Below are 22,827 nucleotides of genomic sequence, written 5' to 3'. Positions count from 1 at the left end.
ACATAGAAGATCCTCTGAGCCATAAACCTCATCCAAAACTGACTGGACACTTTCCAGTGACTTCTGTGGGTCTTCAATAAAACCTGTATAACTTTAATGAACCATTTCAGTCTTTTCTGGCCTTTCTTCATGTAGTATTATGTACTGTTCAATGAAGAGAGAAGACAACACCACAGTCAGAGCAATTGGTAACAAGTTTCTTATACATCCTCCTTGCTCTCAGAGAATTCTAATCAAAAATAATATGCACTTGGGAAATTATTCAAACTGACAGCTGCACTGCAATTCTCAGCACTTAGCCTACCAGAGGATCCAGGCCAAGATCACAGCTTGAAAAGAAAGAACAATAAATGAGTATTTCTGAGCTCTCATTCTACCTGCAGGTTAGAGCATCAAATGGGCACTTAAACTTTCCTCATTAATCACTCTATGGATACTGTCCAATAAAAAGGGTATCTTGCTTTCTGCAGAGGATTAGAAAGGATGATTTCATATGACAGGTAAAGGGACTAAGATCCCAGGCCTGGCTGAGATACAAATGTGGTAAACTGGCAAGAATATCTCTGGCTTGGAAATTGGAGGACTACTCCTAGCTGTAAAGGGACTGAATTTGCAAAGAGAGTAACAGAAGAAAAAGGTGACCTCTGATGCAGTTTTAAAAGGATAAGATGAAAAATTGGCATTCAACTCTGAGAAACTGGATTTTGAGAATGAGGAAGGTTCCTTCAAGCCCTATTTTTAAATTAACTCTCTCAAGCAGAACAAATGTCAGGAGACCATATATTTCAAATACTTCTCAAGACCATGCTGAACACTAAATGAAAAGCAAATCAAAGTTAGATACCAGCTCCAGCCTTCTGAAATACTGCTGCAAACTGCATTCAAACAGGGTATGGGAGCACCAAGGCACACAGTGTTCCTCAGGACAGGTCCACTGAGTGAGCAACCAGTCCATCCCAAGAGCAGGGACCAGAAATTCCTGTACTCAGATGGGTTTCTGCTTCTCTGAGAAAAAAATTCAATATGGAAATCTGAAAGCTTTCCTGATTACATTGAAACCAATACATGTGATAATCAATCTTGTGACAGAGAACTGCCCTATCTCCACTTACTGCAGGTATCATGAATTCAAATAAAATTTTAATTGTTTAGTACATTCATTTAAGTTGTTTATATTAAAATAATATTCCCAATGGAGAGAAAGTAACATTCAACAAAAATAGAGAAGGCTTAGAAGAAATGGAAACATTATGACCATGAGAGAATCAGGGCTTAGATGCTTGGCTGGGCCTTTCCAGATGTTCTTTATCTCAGACTCTGAAACTGACTGTGTCATTGGCCAGAAGCAGAACAAAGGATTTTATCATTTTTATGGTAACTATACCATAGTAACTATACATTACTGTTTCATTACATGGTGCAATAGTTAAGAGATGCTTACAAAAGATGAGAGCAAATACAGAAATATTCTGGAAACATTCTCCATCATTTTTCTGAGAGAGACAGGAAAAAAGGGGTAAAAAGACCACGGGAGGAAACACATACATACATAGAAAATAGTGACCTCTTAATATTTTCTCTCTGTGGTGTATTGACTTCGTCTGGATGCCAGGTGCCCACCAAGCCCCTCTATCACTCTCCCCCCCATGAAGTGGGGGGAGAAAATGAAGAAAGAAAACACTCTTGTGTCAAGAGAAAGGCAAATTAATAAACGAACAGCAAAGGCTGCACACGGAAGCAAAGGAAAATGAAAGACTTAGTCTTTACTTTGCATGACCAGGTGATGCCCAGCTACTTCCTAGGAATCAAGGTTTCAGCATGTGTAGAAGTTGTTCCACAATAATAGATGACTCTTCCCTTTCTTTTTCCCTTGGCTTTTATTGCTGAGCAGATTCATTCGGTGTGGAATATTCCTTTGGTCAGTTTGGATCATCTGTCCTGGCTATGTCTCCTCCCAAGATCTCACCCACACCCAATCTCCTGCTGAGTGGGAATGTTCACTTTAAGCAACAAGTAGGAATGAAGCCAGCCTTTCAAATTCACCTTGCTAGAAGTGAATAAGATAGATGTCTTAGATCAAACTGGCAAATTATTACAGTCCAAGTCCAATTTTTGCTCCACTTCAAGGTAAAGTGATCTACAGCTTATTAGTTTCTATTGCCTGGAACAAAACACAGCAGCAAGGAGATTTCTTTCTTCATTATTATTATGAAAACAGAATCACATCTACCTTAAAATAGGAAACTGTATAGAGAGCAATTCCTATCAGCTTTTTTTTTTTTTATGTATTAGCTTCCTTTAATAGATTTTTTTCTTTTAAATTCCAATTATCTGTGTATCATAGCACACCACCAGCCTAAATGGTTGGTGTGAACTGCTCACAGCCCAGGCTCCTGACTGTGATGGGCTCAGCTTGCCCCCTTCTGTTATGCCAAGTGCCAGAGTTCCTAAGGCATTACCAATTAAAATAAGACCTTAAAAAATATACTAAAGCCTTGGCTTTGCAGAAAATTACATTTTCTACCATTTTCCTTATCACCTGCTAACTTCTATGACAATAATTAGCCATCTCTCTTCCTCTCCTACAGGGACTAAGAGCCTTATCACCTCCCACCTTGAAATATCCTCCTCTGCTCAGCAGGCACTAACTGCCCCATTCATTCAATTTGACTATCCAGATAATGTAATAAATGAAACCCTGAACAATTGTTTCTAACCTGTAATTTGCTGAAGTCTGATGACTCTCAAAAAACCCTTGTTTGCTCAGAAAAATGTCATTCTTGTCTGCATATAGTCTTATTAAAATATATGGTCTCTCTCCCCAAAAGACTTGCTTCATTTGTTGTCATCACAACTATCAAAATCCTAAGACAAAGAAACTTTTATATCAAGGAGAGTTTATTAATGCAGCTGTGTGCTGGATTATATATTTGCACGCTGAAAATCTTTAGAATTGTGGACAAAGCCAACTGAAATCAATGGGAAAGATGTCATTTCAATAGACTTTATTTCAAGACCTCAATTGAGGTGACACACTTAATTTCTTTCAAAATAATCCTGTTATACCCTTCAGCAACAATAAAATAGAACCTTATAATGAATGCTATTTATACAGACTTCCTTGGTATTCCACACTGCAGGTAGAATGCAAAGGAGACTCCTCTGAAGACCCAGAGAGCACGGAGAAAGATAGAAGAAAATATAAAAACCTATTTTTAAAAGAACCAAATATTTCTGGAATCTGAGTTCACCTGGCTTATCTAAAAAATAGCAATTTCAGTTCTCTCTTTAATCATGTGAACAAACACTTCCATTAAATAATTGAGTAAAAGTTATTTTTTTTTAGAAATTCAACTTGGTCCACAGGAAGTTGTAGAACAGTGCCACTAAAAATTTCCAGCGTTTTTTATATATGATTCCTATAGTCTTATTGGAGCACAAAAAATAAGAAAAATAATCTAACTTGTGTTTCTCCAAACCCTAGGAGGGGCCTTCCCAAATCACCAGCCTGATGTTCACAGATAGATCAACACTTGCCAGAGCACTTTGGTAGAACGAGACATTCGCAGACAACTAAATTCTTCTCAGGATGAAGGTATCTCAAATCAGCTTAATAAAATAGCATGTTTGGATTCTCTATAAAGAGAATGAATTATTAGTTTACATTCTCCTGTCACTAGGTATCTTTCCTTGCTCTTTGATGCCGGCAATTGGTTATTTCCCCAAGGCACTACAGCGATACATTTACATGTCACACATCCCTCGCTGTGCTGAGCTGTCACTCTCACACTCAACATGGCAGGCCAGCGTAGAAACCCAAGCGTATCTGAGAGCTGACAACTCCTGCCTTACAGCACCCTGCACTCCTCTCCAGCCAGCACAGGGTTTGCTCTGCTAAATAAAAATGCAACTCCAATTTCTATTAGCCAGAGGTAATGGAAGAGAAAGGGAGATCATGTTTTTCTCGATTTCAGTAAGTAGGGTGGAACATTGAGAAGACCAAACACAGCATCTTTTCATGACCTCCTAATTTCTTTTCATCAGCTAGACAACTTCCTATTTTGGCATCACAAATCAGTGAAGCACAAAAACAACTTAAGACTCTGGCCACAGGTCACATTTGAGCAATTTCTAAAGGTGCAACCAGAATCTAGCATTAGGTAACACTCGTAGAAAGGATCCTATATTTTCAGGATGCTTCAGCTACTATTTTCTCTTATCTACTCCCTCAACCAGATGAATTTAGCAATTCTCAATGGATTTATCTTTGTAAAACTTGCCCCATCTCTTCCTGCATCTACATACACTCAAGCACAAAATCCCTCAATGAAGACTTCTCCGTCCCAGATATCAACAGGTCAAATTTTCTTCTGTGAAGAACAATTTCCCTTCTGCTTCTTGTAAATGTGGCTCTTGCATATTTTCTTGCCCCTACTTAATTGCCCAAGAAGTGTAACTGCTGTGTGATTTCTCATAATGAGCAGTCTGCACTTCTCTTGTGCTGAGAAGACATTTAGTAAATAGGGAAAACCTTTAGATTACTATTTTAAAGCATTTTATAAGGCTTCCCAAGGGTCCACCCTACAACCATGACAGTGGTTAATTACAGAAATTTGACTTCTCATAACCTTTTGCAGTAATTGCTTGGAAAGCACATAAAAGATTCCCTATCATTACTCCATGTTCAATGATCAAGGGAAGGGAAAACAAAATTAACAAAAAACCCCAAACAAACAAAACAACAATCCCCCACCCACACACACACACAAAAACCCAAATGAAACAAAACAAATCCAAAAAAAACCGAACAACAACAAAAAAATACCCCAAACACAAACCACAGAAATAAAAAAAACCATAAAACCAAAAAATCCAAAGAAAAAAACCCAAAAAACCACAAAGCCTACAACACGTCATCAGGGACAGAAGAAACCCCAGAGAGAAGAAAGACAGTGTGTCCAAACAGACAGTGGTATGTAGGGAGGTTAAGGATCAGGCAATACAAAAATGGAATTCTGAAGGCAAGTTCCAGTTCAAAGAGACAGGCTGCCTCGTTATCTTGAGATGACTTCTCAAGGGGATTTATTGCAAGTCTGAAAACTGCAAACGAGTTACAGAAAAGAACAGGCAGAATGATAATCACAGCCACCACCCAGGAGTACAATACATACTACAGCACTCTCTTATTGACAAGCTGTAGTTTCTTCCTCTGACTTTAAATGCAGCTGATTTGGGACCATTATTTATACGGGTGAGGAACTACATCATAAGAGGAAATCTATACCTCCAAAGCTGGTGTATCATTCTCCTGCTTGTGTGAAAGATGAGTAAAAAGTAAAAAAAAAAAAAAACCAAAACCCAAAGCTGATGGGTAGGAAAACCCCCAAGTTTGGCTCACTGACTGTGGCAACATTCACAAAGGCACAGAGCTAAGCACAGAGTGTTGAAGTTTGCCCGCCTTTGGAGGCAAAATACTGATGTCTCTGGGCACTAATGGCCTTCTAATCCCAAACCAACCAGTTTGTCATCAATTATCTTTTGCTAGGAGACAAAGTTACTTTGGCAACTAACAATGCAGAACCATCTCAGGTGATCTCCAACTTGTGGGGAGACAACGTAAATATGCAACGTATTTTTGGAAGAAGAAGTTCCAAGTCCCTGCTACATTTAATTAGTCTTCTGTACTGATGCTTTCATTGCATTTCCACTGCAGACAACCTTAGTGACTACAAAGACGTGAAGCAGAGAAGCTTGCAGCTCCCTGCAGATAGAGCTTGTTGCTTGAAAACCTCAATGCACTTTGAGTAAAAGCACTGAGTGCAGAATAACTCTGGCAGGCAAAAGACTACATTTAACAAGAACAAGTTATTTTAATTTGAAGAAGTTAATTGCTAAGGAGTGAGTAAGAGCAGAAAAGGAAAAGAGGATCAGCCTGAATAACCTGAAGTACCTGTGAGTTGCTAGAAATAGCTGGGATGCAAGGAATGTTGGAAAGCAGATTTACAAGGCCCATTTCCTACAGATGGGTGTTCATCTAAGATTATGAGGCACTCTGAGCGTAGCAACCTTTCCATGCACTTTGCATACCCAAGTGTCACAGACACAGCACAGAGCAGCTCATAAACCTTGAAAAACACAGTACAGCAGCCAGCGTCTGGAAACCACGGCGTTTAAATCACTTATGTGAAAGAGATTGAAGGATGGAGGCACAGCCCCACTACCTTAAATTGAGAGAAAGAGCTGCATTCCTAGATCTTTCATCCAGCATTGTCTGAAACAGGTGTAGAGATAACAGAGCATTATTGCTTGGGGCCACTTACACCCAGACACTGCCCTTCCGAGAAAGTGCATTGCAAAATTTTGCTCTTCCCCTTTAGAAAGGCCTTCCCATTATCCAGCCAACAAAACAACCAGCTGTCTAATGACCTAAAAAGCAGACAAGGGTTTTTTGCTCCCTCCTTAGAAATTAAAGCAATTTAACACAGTTCATAAGATTTGTGCCTTTGAGTCCTCAGTCAGAACAATCAAACTCAAGATTATTAAAGCAAAGACTCTCAGTCCCAGGGGAGTATCCTGGGGGCAGTCCTGACTGCCAGCAACACAGTGAGGAACTTCTCACCCATCACCTTTCCCTTTTGCAGCTCCCTGTGTATTCGGCCTCGCCCTAGGCAGGGAAAGCACAGAAAGAACTTCCTTGGTGTTCTGGCTGGCTTTGTTTTAGGTTCAGTGTATTCATACACACTACTACGAACTAGAAGATGCCATGGGAGCCAGAAGCAGTTTCATCTCCATGTTCTCCAAAGATACAGTGTTAGCCAAAAGGCATTTATCAAAGCACAATGTAGGAGTGAACAGAAAAAAAAAAAAAAAAAAGCTGAACAGAGTTGAATTATTTACAGTTTGTCAAGGCTTCATGGGAGTGCAGTTCACTCTTCTTGCAAAGTAAAATGTTAGTTATTTTTGTGATATATTTAAATATATCTGTAATTTTGGACATAATTTTGTGTTAAGTTATATTTGTGGTTTGTGTTATCAAGCTGGTTAAGTCTGTAGTTCATCTTGCTTTACCTCTACCATTCCACATTTAGAGACAGTAGTATAAAGTCAATGGTTGTCAGAACTGCCAATACACTGACTATAAGGAGCAGTACAAAGGAGATTATTTCCAGTGACAACAGGAGTATTTTTTTCTCCTCTATAATATGAACTGAAGTATCAAAGTAGAATTCTGCTAGTGCTGTACTTCCCAACAGTGACAGAGAACAGCTCAGAAAATAAGATTTTATCTGAGTTAACCAGGAAAAAAAAAAATCTCTATTACTTCTATCATGCCATTAAATATACACATTTTTATCTTGAAAAAAATAATTAAAATGTTTCCCCGAGCAAATTCTAATACACCAGGAAAATCAGAGAAATGCATTGGTTTCCACATGTGTCTCTCAATAACTCTCACCACAGGAGACAGTGCTGGCTGGTATTAACCTCAGCAATATCATTTTAACAAGCTAATTATCCCCACAGCTATCCAAATCTGAACTCTGCTCATTCAATGCAGCCAGCAGCACCAAGAGAGCACAAAAAGCATGGAAGCAAAGAAGGAAAGCACACTGCCTCTTACCACAGTATAGATCTGAGGTTTGCGTCTTTTGGCCAGGTCAATTATATTGACTCCGTTGTAATAAAGGTTTTCAATGCACCCATGGAAATTTTTCCTCTGAAAGGTTCCTGGCTTTCCTGGGACAGGAATCCCTCCGAAACTGAGCTTTTGGAAAGAAAAAGAACAGCATTATTTATAATTATATATATATATATATATCTGTATGCACATATGTTACATTGTATTATTATCCCAAAAGCAAGAGAGCAGAGCCCCGCTGCATACATTCACTTGGGGTATTATTTAAGAACCAATTCCCACCAACAGCATCACTGGGAGTATGAGGGAGAGCCTGGCCACCTCTCAGGGGAAATTACAGCCCCCACTGCATTCCTGCTGCTGGAGAAACACCTCTGGCACAGGGAGGTCACCGCCTTGGGAGCAGCTCTGAAGTGCCTTGGCACACCAACCTAGTGCCACCAGCTCCCCCCACAGCAGCACCCCCACACAAGGAAACCTTCCCAATGAGTGCTACCCACAGCCCCACTGGCCCAGAGGGTGACACCTGGCTGCAGCCCACAGTGCTCAGGAATCTCTGAGCCATGGGGGAATAAACTCTCCCTGCCCTCAGAGCCCTGGGTTTGCCTAGGAGCTGCAGTCACTTCTTTCCTCCGGGCACGTGTCTGAGCAGCTCTGGTTTCAGCCAGAGGAGGGTAGTATCACATACACAAATACCCCATTTGCACCTTGCAGTTTCACTGGGCTTTGGTCTTTACAACAGTCATTTGTCCCATTTGGGACTGAACTTTGTAATGGAGAAGTTCTGCAGATTACACATTTGCACAAAACTTCTGCTGTGCTGCTGTTTAAGAACTGGCAGATGTTAACACTGCGCAGGTTACAGCTCCTCACTCAACTGGAGGGCTGAAAGCCCTGGGAGGACAGAGGATAAGAAAATAAAGCTGCCCAAACACAGCATAATTGTTTAGATTCTGAAGAAAAGAAAGAGAGTAAAAAGAAAAGAAACAAACCCCACAACTCCCAAAAAATCTGATAATCCTACCTTCATTTTCCAAATGTCACAGCACATTTCTAATTAACTTTACTGACCTCTTTGGCAAAGCATTACTGGTGTTACCACTAAAGTTTTCCTCATTTTTCCCATCACAGCCAGCAGCACTGAGTGATGTAACACAGGTGGGGATCCTGCAGCCACCACACTTGATCAGGACCTGTGCTGCAATCCTGATGCATCCACTGCAGCAAGAGCGTGCACTGCAGTGTGGCACTGCTTACATGGTCAGCCCTTTTCCCCTGTCACAATTCCCAAAGCCTTACCTCAGTTCATTACTGTAAAAATAAAGGGCAATTTGGGGGTTATTTTTCCTCCCACTCCACCTAACAAGCTGGGATACATAAGCAAATGAAACCTCCCTGGGTAACCTTGAAAACATTTACTTGAAAACAAGTTCTTAATGAGCTTGCACCTCAGTTGTTTTAATTGATCACTTCAGAGAAATAAAGAGTGAACAGACTGCTACTTTACATCACTTGCAGGTTTGTTATTGGCATGAAGGCTTATCTGGTGGTAATGTTGGTTTTTTTTTCCAGTGAGAATCATTAGTTCTTTCTAAAACACCAGACTTTCCTTCTTTCATGTTCTATTCTTCAAGTCCCCTGCTTAGGGACTCTGTACTCGGGTTTCAAAACCAGAAGAAAAATCAATATCAATTACAACAATGCATTATTAAGAAAACAGTTTCCTTTGTGATTGGTAATAATTTTAATTACGAAAGTAATGATTTTATTACCCTCAGTAAGGCCTTTAATCCCTAAAGTGTGCTGAGATAAACTTTCAGTAGACTGCACTGCTGCAACATTTGACTGAACGACTGTTTCAGCGCAAATGGAGAAAAAACACTGTGTAAAACTAACCTTAGGGGATGAGGTCTGAGTGCCACGGTGGTTGGTGGTGATGCTGATTTACAACACCTGAAGATCTTTTCTACTATGTTCCCTATTTTGGAACATCTGGAAAAATGTTCTGCAAATTAGATTGGAGCCTGAGTTTCCCCTAATTGGCACCAAGCAAGAGGTAAGTAATTTTATTATTTTGAAATTAGAAAAGCTGATGACAGTTATTTGGCTTTTCTCAACTCCATCTTAAAAGCAGTTGGTTTTGGCCCGTAATAGTTCAGTCTAAAGCTGTTGCAGAATCTCACTGCTCCAAGTGCTGTCCCTCATAAATGTGCTTATGATTTGGTAAAGCCGAGCCAGGGGACTGGTACCACTCTCTCCACCCTGCTTTGCGAAATGCAAAGAAAGGAATTTCATCTGGAAGATGAGGAGAGAGCAGGAACCTGACACTGCTGAGCCATCTGCTTTTTTCCCTTGGGTGTGTTGGAAAGAGATCCTTTCCGGTGAAATGAATTCAAAGTGCAAAGGGGAAACTTGTGGTCTCTGAAGCAGTGAACCGTGCCAGCTCAACACAGCCAGACAGGGTGATGGCTCTGTGCAAGCACGACCCTGAGCCTTGCGGGTGAGGAGGACCTGGCAGACAAGCACAAGGGGATAAAAATGAACATGGGTAACTTGCATGCAGGTGTGCATTGATGGGGAACAGATGAGGAGCTGCCTCACATACTGATGTGATGATATATGGGGTTTTAAGGTGCCTTTTCAACAACTATAATCTGTAAGCACTGAACTGCTGGGGTGATATAAACTGCACTCTGCCACACCTTGGTCTCATCACAGGGGAGCTCACCAGGCTCGGGTTTATGGGCAGGCAGGATGTTTCCTCTGCTCAGTTCTTCCCTGCAAGCTGCTCTGGCTCCCTAGATCAGCATGCTCTGCAACATGCTCAGATGTGAAGGGACCTGGGGTCAGAGCTGCTGGTTGTAAGAGTCATAGAATCACAGAATTACTAATATTGAAAAAAACCTTTAAGATGGAGTTCAACCCAGCACCATCGTGTTCATGACTAGACCATATCCCCAAGTGCCACTTCCATACACTTTTGGAACACTCCCAGGGATGATGATTCCACCACTTCCCTGGACAGCCTATTTAAACATGTGAACACCCTTTCAGTAAGGAAATTTTTTTAAAGTTTATTTATTTTATTTTAAAATGAGATCATTTTCCTTCTATCCAATCTAAACCTCCTCTACTACAACTTGAGGCCATTTCTTCTCATCCTGTCATTTGCTACCTGGGAGAAGAGACAGACACCCACCTCGCTAGAACTTCCTTGCATTCTGGAGGTCTTCCATTCCTAATGGGAATATAATAATTTCCACCTGTTCATCTCTGTGTGAAGAGCTGTAATTCGAGCAAGTTGTGACTGGATAGAGGCACAACTCAGGGCTGGAATCCCCACAGTCATGCTCAATTCAATGCAGGGCTGGTGCACAGTCATACCATTAAAATCATATTGGAGATGATAGCACAGCTGCTCCCTGAACACTGGACTAGAACCCAGGCTATGACTTCTCATTTATTCAAAATCTGCCATACTTTGAAGTGCAAACATAATGCAATGCATATTTGCACAGAGACTGGCCATTTTCTGATGCTGGCATATATGGAGTTTCACTGACATAGTTTATGCTTGTAAAGTGTGAAAGGAGCTCTCTAGGAAGGGAATATTAAATAATGGTCTTTGCCGGAAAGAAAGAGCTCAGAGTGGTTGCTTTCCATCATATTCATTTTATAGCAATTCATACCTTAACTCACGGGTTATAACCTAAAGGGCTTCACACACCTCATAATCAATATCCAAGTGATCTGAATCCCCCTTTGTTCGGAAGTGCTGGGTGTGCTTGTCCACTGTGAAGTTCACTTGCTTGTTGAAGCGTTCTATGAGAACTGAGTGCCAGTGCTGGTCATCCAGGAGGCTGCCCAAGGTCACAGATGTGTGGCTGTTACTGAAGTGCAGGTTGGAGTCCCCTGGAGTAGCACAGAGAGGTAGAAGACACAAGTTACCTCCAGACTCTTAACTGGAGCACAGGGACTCAAGGGAAGCCCAGAGCAGAGCTCCAGGATGCAAACCAGGGCTCTTGGGAACAGATTCTTTTCAAACACTGCCTTAGATTCCTTCCTTAGGGTCTCTTATTCACATCTATGTGTGTATACCCCTCCCCTCCCCCCCCCCCATTTTTTCCCTGTGAAATCCTTGTGATGAATCAGGAGGTGTTACTGATGCTGCACCCACACACTGCAGCAGGCAGGGCATTACTATATCTGCACCCTTGGATCTGCCAGGCCTTTTTGGTCCTGGTGGCTTAAGAGCTTCCTTTGGGTAGCACCAAAATCTTCTGTCTTCTGTCTAATCACATTAACAGACCGCTCCTGACACTTCATTGTCAACTCTGTGCTTTCTGCGTTTTAACAAGAAAATTGTACCTGTTCCTTTTCACAGGGGAAAAAAACAAACACAAGTCAATGAAGCAGTAAGAGTGTTTTGTTCAGCTCTTAAAAATTCTTAAACCTGGCCTAGCTCTGCCAAACTATAGATCACAAATCATAAAAAACTTTAGGTCCTAACCCATTAATTTCAAGCACTCTTCTGTTTTCCAGCTGGCTACATGTCTGAACACTTCAGAGCCTCTCACTGAAAGGGAGTGTGTATCCTTTATACATTCCCACAGAACGGCGAGAACACATGCTCCAGAACTGCCAGGCAAGATGCAAGCAGATCCGAGAGAAGTCATCAGCATCCTTGCCCAAGATATATCAATGCAAAAAGAGGACCTGAAATGGCTAAAACTTCGTACACTTGGGGCTACAGCTGAAGGAAAATACCCCAGCTCATCTCAGAATGCAATTCACAACAGTATTTCCTCTGGAAGAAGTTACATAATTAATTAACTGTACTATATTCTTGTCCTAGTACAGAACATTTGTAAGAGGACAATTCAGTGGGGTAGATTCCCCCATTCAGAGCTTTGGGAAGTAGTTTTTTGGTCCAAGTAACATCCAAATCCCAAATCAGAAAACGATGCATTATTGTTTCTAATCTTTGCTGAAAAAGAGAGAAGGAAAGAAAGAAAGCACAATATGGGGACCCAACAATTAATGAGCTGATGTAAAAATGACGTCCAACAGCTGTGGAAAATAGTTACTTATTTTTTAAACAAATATAATTAAGCATAAGGGGAAAAATGCCCAACTCAAACCCCTCAGCATGAGAAACGTGAGTCAGCAGAGACTGCTGAGGCCAGTACCATGGGACACCCACAGATGAAGGCAGTGAAGATTTTGCAGTAAGGCTGGGAGAGGGTGGATGATCACTCCTACTGCAGTAGTCCCTGCCATTATCAAAGTGCTTCAGTGTATTCATCAGGGAATACTTTCTACAGAAAGAAATTAAGCCAGCCTTTCCTCTGATGCTCTGCCCCAACATGATCATACAGTGGTAGCCTTACAGATACTGAACAAGGAATATCCAGTTTTCAAGAAGGAAACATACAGCACTGTGCACAATGTTTGGACCAGAATGTTATCACTGAAATTCTGTATTCTCAACTCAGCTCTGAATCACTGAGTGAATGGAAAAAATTAGACACAACCCAAAAATAAACATTTTCTACAGCTCAAAGACCACTTCCTGAGAATGCTGTTTTTAAAAATAATACAAAAAAACCCACACACACATGGAAAAAAAAAGAAAAAAAAAAGAGGTATGTGAAGAATCAGAACTAGCCATTGAGCAGTTCTGCCTTGCTCAGCACTAGTTAGAGAAGCCAAGGTCTCTTCTTGGCTCAGCTACCATGTCCTGCGTGACATCAGCACACACTGGATGTTCTGTTGATATCAGCTAGAGTTTGCAGATACTGTCTAATATAAATAATAGATTTTTATGCAAACCAGTAATCCTAATCACCCTTACCCAGGTTGAGATGCAAGGAGAGCTTCCCTTTCTGCAGTTCCAAGGTTATGTAGTCTCCACGCTGTCCTTCTCCATGGAATAAGACTCCATCCCCCTGCATGCTCTTGAACTTCAAGGAAACTACATCTTTGAATGTGCTCATAAGCTTCTGATTGAACCTGTAGAGAAGTGAACTTCTGCCATCAAAGTCTGCAATATCTGACTCTGGAAAAAAGAAAATGGCAAAATGGCAAGGAGGGGCAGCATCAGTAGAGGGACTGTATTTTTTTCAGGATCTTTTAAAATATAATTTGGAGTCGGGTATTGTCCTGAGTGTACATCCACAGGATGAACAGGTCATCTGGACAACCACATTTCATCCATTTCCAATCCTCCCCCTCTGCTGGAGAAAGGGAACACGAGGATAAAACCAGAGCTCCTCTGCACTTGCCTTTTTCACACAACACTTCCCTCTCATTTAACTTTTGAGAACAGAACAGGTGCCTTCTATCATATTCAGATCTCCAGAACATCCCTTGCCACATTTGCTGTTCATGTCAAATACATTCAGGATGTTATTCATTACTTTGAACACTTCAGTACTCACTCCACTTTTGTAGCTTCACAAGTATCTGTTGAGCTGCTCCTGCATGTCAGCCCTGCCTGGATCCACCTCTGCATTCAAATAAGGATCCCCTCAGCCTCCAAGGGCTGGTTGCTTGCTGTGATGGGCATTTATCAGCCATGCTTCTGCATGCAAATTGACTAGGCTAGCAGGAATAGTCAAATATCAATTCAAAAAGCTTTTGAAGAGATTTAATGCGAACTGGGCATCTAAACTGATTATACACCTTTGAAAATCCTATTAGAAATATATTTTCCCCTTCAGCCAGCCTCAAAAATCCCAGTCATTCTGGTAGGAAACAAGCTTTCTGTTCCTCAATTGCAATTAATATTTCCTTTGGCAGCAGCAGCCTGCAGTATTCTCTCTGCTTTATAAAGTGGTCTTTTAAGCAAAACATATTTTTAAACAAAATTTTAAATGTATCTACAACCAGAATATTTCAGGTAGCTTCAAATACTATTAACTAATATGTTGTACACAAACATGTGACTGACATACATTGCTTCAATTCCCATTTCTACCCAATTGCAATTTTACATAATTTATATAAAAATATCAATTTTGTCAATTGGTATTTCCTGTTGTTAAGAAAAATATTAAAAATTAAGAATACCAGGCAATGGAGAATCTGAAGAGTTTTTTACTAAACTACCTAACTACTGAGGCACATGCACAAAGACAAGTAATACCTTCCTAGTGCCCAAGAAGAAAGAATGTAGAGTATCTTTATTTGCAAACCATTCATTTCAATGATAAACCAAAACTGTCAGTTTTGTATTTTCTTCTGAAAAATAGCAGAGAGATTCATATGATCAAGACTTCCAGTCAGCAACTGTAGTGTGATTCAAGTCAATAATTTAACTCACCCAAACTCCATTGAGAGTTCTTTTATCCTTTTAAGCATTAACACTAGTTTAATCTGCTCCTTTTTAAATACCAAAGCAAATAAGAGCTAGGGGGGAAGGGTTCTAACTTTTCTTCTTTTTTTTGAAAAAATTAAAGAGGTTAGCAATTAAAAACTATTAAAAGCTCAGAAAATAAAACAGCTATTAACGTTTTGTTACCATGGAAACTACTATGAAAATTTCTGCCTGTCAGTATGACAGTTTGTACAGAAGTTTGATGGCACATTTACAAACTTGCAGGGAGCACAACATTTTAATCTGATGCAAAATTCTGTAACTCCATAGCCAACTTAATTCCAAATCAGAAGGCAACTGATTTTTTTTTTTTTTTTTAAAGTAAAGGTACAAAGAAACTCAGTCCTGAGGAAAATTCACCCCTGACTAAACTAAGAGTAACTTCTTATTCTGTGATGTCAGAATGATAAGACACTGTTTCCCATCATTTGTTGAACAGTTGCTAGTTTAGGAATTATCAAAAATACAAAAGTATTCCTGCCATCTGTTTTAAACTTCTGAATTAGGTGTTAAGAAACAGGTCCTTCAGAATTGCTGACTTAGCTCTATTGACAGCTTGACTGCCAGTTCCTATAAAGGGAACTAAATTGGTAGTTTAGCTCTTATAAATTTCCCCTAACTACATTAAATACTATGATTTGGTTAAAGTAAATCACGAGTGTCCTATAAAAATGGTTTCATTTCAACACAGGCAGGAATTAGGAAATAGCATATAAAGAATTTAGAGTCTTTGATTTCCAGAGCATTTTGCAACTAAAGTTGATTTTTCTCCTAGCCTTTAAAACCAAAGGTACTGCAAGAGCAAGGGTGCACTGATTCAATGTTGCTGCAAAAATGGCCCTTTTAAAATCTTTTTCCTAAGATTCAAGGCTCCAGACAGTCTAAATGCACACTTCAGTTCTTGTTCTTAGCTCTCCACTAAGCCACAGCATAACGTGATTTCTTGAAGAGCTCTACTACTGACATTTACAGAGTATATCACAAAGGAAAACTTGTTTCTGAAAAGCTCTGCTTCACTAATTATCAGTTGTGAGCACGCTGGCCAATAAATAGCCCTGAATGAAAGGGGAATATGTCAAATAAATGCTAACACTGGCAGCCAAATGTCATTAGTGGCAGTTTGTGTGACAACAAATCGTTGGTTCCTGTTAAAAACAGCCACTCCAGAAAACCTGTTGTTTGCTTAGTGTTATTTAGTCCATGTATGTCCATAACTCTCTTGCAGCAAGAGAACGAGGATCCAAAATGTTCCAAGTCTCAGAAAATCTGTAGTAATAACAGACCAAAACACAAGATGTGATCTCATCCTGCACTGCCTGCTGGTGTTCTTATGCTCCCTGAAGGCAGACTTGACTCATTCTGGGCTCTTTTCTACACTGTCCTCATCAACAAGGCTGGTGACAGGCTGGCAGCAGTATGAGAGTTTGCACAGAGTTTACCCATGCAGCAATCTGCTCCCAGCAGCAGAGAGGATATACAGCCATACTTAAGAAGGCAGTCCTTTCTCCTGTGACTTTGGGAAAAGTGAGCACTTACTTAGCAACAATATTCTAAAGCAGGAATAACTCTAAGAACAGTTGCCATGTGAGACAGGAACTTTCAGTCTTGTGCTTGCACCACAGAACAGAATCTTTGTCACCTGGCAGAAGGGAAGAGGACAGCTCCTGGTTTGAACAGGTATGTCTCTTGGCCAGTCACAGCTCACTGGCTTGAATGACCCTAAAGCCATGCTCACCTCCCCCTCAGACACAAAAGCCGAGGGATGAATGTGGATGACTACTGCAGAGGTGACTGTTCTCCCATGCAGCTTTATCCCTGTCACAAATCTCTGTATCATTTGGGTAAGCAATCATTTGGGCATTTACCCTGTGCATTTGATTACAAACTCTACTGGTCAATGAGCATTGGACATTAAGCAGTTCTTGCAATGAGTTCTTTTCTGTCTCATAGGAAGAAAAAGGAGAGGATAAAGGAAGGTGGGGGGAAAAGGAAAAAAAGAAAAAAAGAAAAAAGAAAAAAGAGACAGAAAAATACTCCAGTAAACATACCATTTAATAAAAAAGCACAATATCAGATCATATTCCCTGAAGCAATGACAGGAAAATATGAGAAATCAGAGTCCTGAACTGCAAATGAAGAATTCTGCTCTCAGAAGACACCCTGTCTCACACCCTATCATTGTTTCTTCTGTGGTATCCCAGCCTGTTAACTGCACATGCACCCAATTCTGCTGATGCACCTTGGGCTGTTAACCAGTTATAGAATATGATCAGCATCTTCAATGCAGCTATAAATCTTATCCTACAAAAGCAATTGCGTCAGCAATTTTCTTTTTTCTTGTGCTAAGCTAACAAGACTTTTCCCAAGTATAAAGATACACTTGTCGCCCCTTGCCACCTCCAGCATCAAAAGCAATTGGTTTGCCATTTGTCTGAGCATGTCCTCTGCTGCAGCTCTGCTTATCTCTTACAAATACACTGCTGGAGCCACTGCTGCAAAAAGACAGCAAGGACTTACACATATTTCTGCATGGAACTTTCCACAGAACTCATCATCAATCCTGTTCTGAACAGGAAACATTAATATGTTTTCAGATCATCATCTCCTTCCTGTTTGAGTACCTATTTTGAGGATACCAGATGAGATCTTTACAGGCATTTCAAATACATGTAATCAATTTTCATTTAAATAAATACTTTCTGAAGAAAGTAAATAATTAGCAGGCTATCTGTGAATTACAGATTATATGATGGCGTCAAAGTCCTTTATTCATAGGAACTTTGATCTGTATGGAATAGGATTAGGTACTCTCATAATCTGAAATAGCTTTTCTCTTCAGGACATATTTTTATTTTTCTAAAGAATCAACATGAACTGGCAGCCAAATAGAGGGTGAAAATAAAAAGGGAAGAAATAAAAAAAAAAAAAAAGGAAAAAAAAAAAGAAAGCTCTTTTGTTTGACAGGGGGATTGAGGAATAAATTCATAGTAAATTATTTCTAGCAGAAGCAATGAACAAAAGCAAATGCCATTCAGCATCACAGTACCATCACAGGCTAAGTTACCCACTTTAGCATCCAATGCACACAGCAGGATTCCTCAGTAGGTGTTGTAGCTGTTTCCTGGCAGAGTGTCACCTGGCAGGTGACCTACAAGACCTGATGCCTTCTATGTGCCTCCTGCTAAACAATCATCACTGAAAGCTGCACTTGCAAAAGTTGCCACAGGATTGTGTTCCTGGGACCTCTCGGGCAGGGAATACTGCATAGGAGAGTCATATGCCAAAAATGAGATAACAGAGCCTTCTGCTGCCACAAGACTGTCACATTCACCTAAAAAGGCAGCAGGGGAGCCATAGGTGGCTTGGTGGATGGACCTGTGTCAGCTGATGCTGTTTCTACTCTCAGCATCACATCCCTTCTTTCATATACATAAAGGCACATGCATGAAGACGGTGCACATTCAATATACTTGTTCTTCTAGTTCAGTTTCTTTCCTGGCTTGTTCAACAGCCTGTCTCTAGAAACTTAAGCTTTGAAATATTTAATTTTTTTCCCCCAGATTATTAATATTTCTTGTGCTACAACTGAACATGGTGGATGAGTCTGTCTGCTATCAACTTTACAAAATGCAGTTATGTAGTTGTACACCAGCTCAGGATCTGCAGCAGATATTCTGCCAGTATACCACTAAAGATGACATTTTATAAATGATCAAACATTTTTTGTACAGTGCTGGTGTGTCTGGGTTAGGAGTAGCCAAGTCAGTGAAACTACATAAACACAACTTGTAGACAGGTATTGCTTGGCATATGCAATTTGCTAGAGAGAAATGTGAATGGCACATTTATATAAATGGAATGAATATTTCAACACCCTTTAAAAGTTTTATGAATCCCTTTATTTCTTTTCTGGCTCGCTTTAATCTCATACCTTAATTCTGCACAAGCACTTTTATTTCCTGCAACTGCAGGGTGCAGGACAAAGATGAAGACTTAGATGACAACAGAAGGCAACTCAGCCTGCAAGTGACTCTGAAATCTTCTTTGTATCATAGAAATTACAACTACAGTCTGACATGAAAGTAGTGCTCATGTAGTACATCACATGGACTAGCACCAAAAAAAAAAGAAAAATCAGCCGCAAAAGTTTCAATCTTCCCAAAGTTTGAGTTTTATTTGTTACACAGCTGTTGGGACTGTACTCTTCACTGCAGAGGTTTGGGCATCATTAATAGAAGAAAGCTCTTGAAAACAGATTAGAAGGCTGTTTCAGAATCATGTCACCAAGGGCAGTTGATTTTGAATTTCAGCTCTCAGTTTACATGTTCACTATTATACCTGGAAAAGGTCTCTTGCCCTAATGACTGTGCATCCAGACCAGGCTCTTGTAGGTCAGTCCGCAGGGCCTGTGCAGGTGGAGAAACAGCATCTAGAAGAAGCTGAATGGATGTGATGGACCTACATAGAGACCATAAAAATCTTCCTGTGAAACCATGTGAAGCAGTCCTAAGATCCATGTGCAGTGACAAGGTGCCAGAGTTGGGTTGTGTCTGTTCAGCGGGAACATGTGAATCGAAAGGTTTAATAAACTTCTCTTTCATTTAGCTTAGATGAATTTAGGTTGTCTCCCAAATAGTGTTCTGGTTATTCTGTTACAGCCTTCCCTGTCTGTGCTTGGGAGGAACGGATAAGGACCTAAGATAAATGGGGAGATCTACCAGTACAGTGGTGTCACATGACAGTCACTTGTGCCACACCATGCCAAATCTATCGGTAAAATGCTGTTAATCTCCTGAACTCTCCACCACAAAATCTCCCATTTCCAGCAGCATCTCAAGTCACAAAAATGAACAAAAAGTCACCTGAGAAACAAATATTGGACTTGTATTTCCTCATGGGTCGACTTCAATTTTCTGCAATGGAGCAGCATCAGTCCTTTTGCCTTACATTCACAGTCTGCCATGGTCATAGGTCATACATCTGCAGCACTACAGCAAGATTTGTTGCCAGAACACCCAAAGCCAGCAACATTTGCAGGCTGCTCCAAAGCCCAAAACACTGCAGACCATATCTTCAAAGACCACCACATGTTAAGAGTGGCCAAAGAAAGCTGTCATGTAAAAGCAATTAAATCAGCAGACAGGTTCTTTACACTCCAAAGCTATAAAGTCATCAGCCTCAAATACAACTAGAGCTGCAAAATCCACAGCACTTCACAGCTAGGTAACTTGTCTTAAACACAGAAATGAACTGTTTAGGCAAATACAGCCCTATAAAGAAGAGCCCAATTAGCTTTGTGACCTCCAGTGGGCAGGAGGTTTTGCAGCATCTGACTGCCTGGCACTCCCAGAAGCAGCAATTTGCTCTGGGGTGGGCTCAGCCCTGAGGAGGCTTCACCAGCTGAGTGAGATGGGCAGCACATCCCTGGGCAGAAAGGCAAGAACAGCTACTGAAAAAAATAAACAATGGCAATGTATTTCATGTTACACTTGAACTCATAAAACTTTCACTGCCCTCTTTCCACAGCACCACCAGCACCAAATAAAAGCCCTTTGACAAAATGTGGGTTAAGATGCAGCCACTTACTGTAAGAGCAGCCGAAGACCTCAACTCTCAGTCCTATCCGCCCACCAGCATTCCACTTCAGAGGGATGAAGCGCAAGAATCGAGCTTTCATGGAGTGCAGCAGCTTGTGGTGAACCACACTGTCAGCATTGCTGTTCCCTGTGAAAACCTGGAAGGAACAAAGAGCCTTGGTGAGATATTAAGCAACAAGAGGTGAATGCAGCACTGAACAAAGGCTGTGAACTGTCACTCCTCTTCACAATTCATAGTCTCAAAAATTACTTAAAGTTATTTAAATTGATTGTCAAGCTTTCTTCTAAGTGCTGCATCTCTTATGAAGGGAAACAAGGGAGACAGCAGCACACAGAGTACCTCAGCAGAGTGGGGGGATGTATACACAGAGTTACAAAAGCAAGTTGTAGATGGGGATGATATTAAAGATGCTGCACAATTTCTCCCAACCCAGGCTATGCCCGTGCACTGTAATACTCTGTCAGCCCCTAAAATAGTCAAGAGTTCACTCAGCACAGTGAAGGATGGGGCTCGATTTAGCCTTTGGTGCACACATGGAAGTACCAAGTGACAGACACAAGCCACTGAAGTTCTTCAGAGTCTGGGAAGAAGGACAGGACAGTGTATTTCCAGATACCCAACAGAAAACCCAAGCAAGGAACAGGGAGACATAAAAGCCTGAGTTAGTACACAGGAGAATCAGCATTTTGACTGTGTTTGCACTCAAGAGAGCTAAAGCACACAAACACTAATAATAATTTATTTTTTTTCCTCGCCTATTTAATTAATTGCCTGCAACACCAAGCCAAAATTAATAGCCCTAGTCAGAATTATAACTTAACAAGAGGAAATTCTCTCATGGATGAAGAATGACCAAGGGATTTCAAAGACAAACCTGCAGAAAAACATCAAGTCTGTATTCCTGCCTGAAGCATTTTCAATTCATCTTTACACCCTTATCTGTAATGTTGGCCCAGGAATATCACAGACTTCCTACAATTCTCAGAACATTTGAGTAATTCAGCTAGGATTGAAATTTGAAGCTAGCAGTTTTGTAAAACATGAAAACCAAAAATAGAACACACAAAAAGAAAATCTCACAGGAGAACCATATTTATAGAATAGATCCTACATTTTTGTAAGCATAAAATTTCATCACAAAAAGTTGTACCAGTTTAAAATGCTTCTACAGTTCAAAAATTTGCACCATCAACCTTCACAATGCAATTGTGAGCAAAATTGGAATAAGCCCATTAAAATAGACCTGCAATTCATTTTGATGGTTGAAGGATGTGTTAGAGAGATTAGGGGTTCATCTCCACTCGATTTTTTTTCCTCGAATGCAAGAATTCCAACTTTTTTTCCAAAAGTTATTATAGATTATATAAAACCTCAAATTCAGTGTATTCCTGTTTAACTAAACTCAGCATTTAATTGTTTTATTAGACCTATATTAAATCAACAATATTCTGGAAGATTTCTAAGGCACAATCCTTTGAAACCATACCATTTCATTTCACCTTAAAAGCTGTAACTTGGGGAAATTCTCTTCTATATACAAAAAACCTTATTTTCCGCCCAGTCATGAATGCAAAAGATCACATATATCTCTCTTCCTAAAACATTCTTTGCATTTCATTGCTGTTATTGCCTGCCTCTGAAGATGAACAACTTTACTGAAATGATCTCTCACAATCCTAGTTACCTCCTTGAAAAAACACCTTTCTAAACATGTGCTGATTTTGGCTGAAGTGTAATTTTCTTCACAGTAGTTTGTGTGGGGCTGCACTTTGGAATTGTGCTGGAAACAGCGTTGATAATACAGAGATGATTTAGTTATTTCCCAGCAGTTCTTGCACAGCCAAGGACTCTTCTGCTCCTCATCCCACCAGTGAGGAGACTGGAGGGCAAGGGAGGATGGGAGGGGTGACAGCCAGGACAGCTGGACCCCAGACAAGCACTGGGATATCCCATCCCACTGGCATTGCACTCAGCACACAGAGCTGGGAGAAGAAAGACAGGGGATGTTCAGAGTGATGTAATTTGTATTCCCGAGTCATCATTATGTATGATGGAGCCTGGCTGTCCTGGGAATGGCTGAACACCTCCCTGCCCATGGGAAGAGGAGAATGAACTCCTTGCTCTGCTCGCAAAAGTGTGGGTGGCTTTTGCTTTACCCATTAAACTGTCTTTATCTCAACACGTGAGTTTTCTCTTGTTTCATCTTTCAGTT

The 22,827-nt window shown here is 40.5% G+C and overlaps 1 protein-coding gene across 1 annotated transcript in view; it reads right to left on the bottom strand.

Annotated features, from left to right (window-relative positions):
* CNTNAP5 (contactin associated protein family member 5) overlaps positions 1-22,827 on the bottom strand; it is a 269,482-nt gene that overhangs the window by 126,802 nt on the left and 119,853 nt on the right. Inside the window, exons 4-7 of the mRNA XM_058839980.1 lie at positions 20,604-20,751; positions 13,494-13,697; positions 11,367-11,551; positions 7,622-7,765 (exon numbers count right to left, since the gene is read on the bottom strand). Coding sequence (XP_058695963.1) covers positions 7,622-7,765; positions 11,367-11,551; positions 13,494-13,697; positions 20,604-20,751 — 681 coding nt within the window. The remainder of the gene's footprint in view (positions 1-7,621; positions 7,766-11,366; positions 11,552-13,493; positions 13,698-20,603; positions 20,752-22,827) is intronic.

This window comes from Poecile atricapillus, chromosome 5 (genome assembly GCF_030490865.1).
Source record: "Poecile atricapillus isolate bPoeAtr1 chromosome 5, bPoeAtr1.hap1, whole genome shotgun sequence".
Classification (NCBI taxonomy): Eukaryota; Metazoa; Chordata; class Aves; order Passeriformes; family Paridae; genus Poecile; species Poecile atricapillus.
Note: the sequence above shows the minus strand (reverse complement) of the source record. Positions and strands in the feature narration are given on the sequence as shown.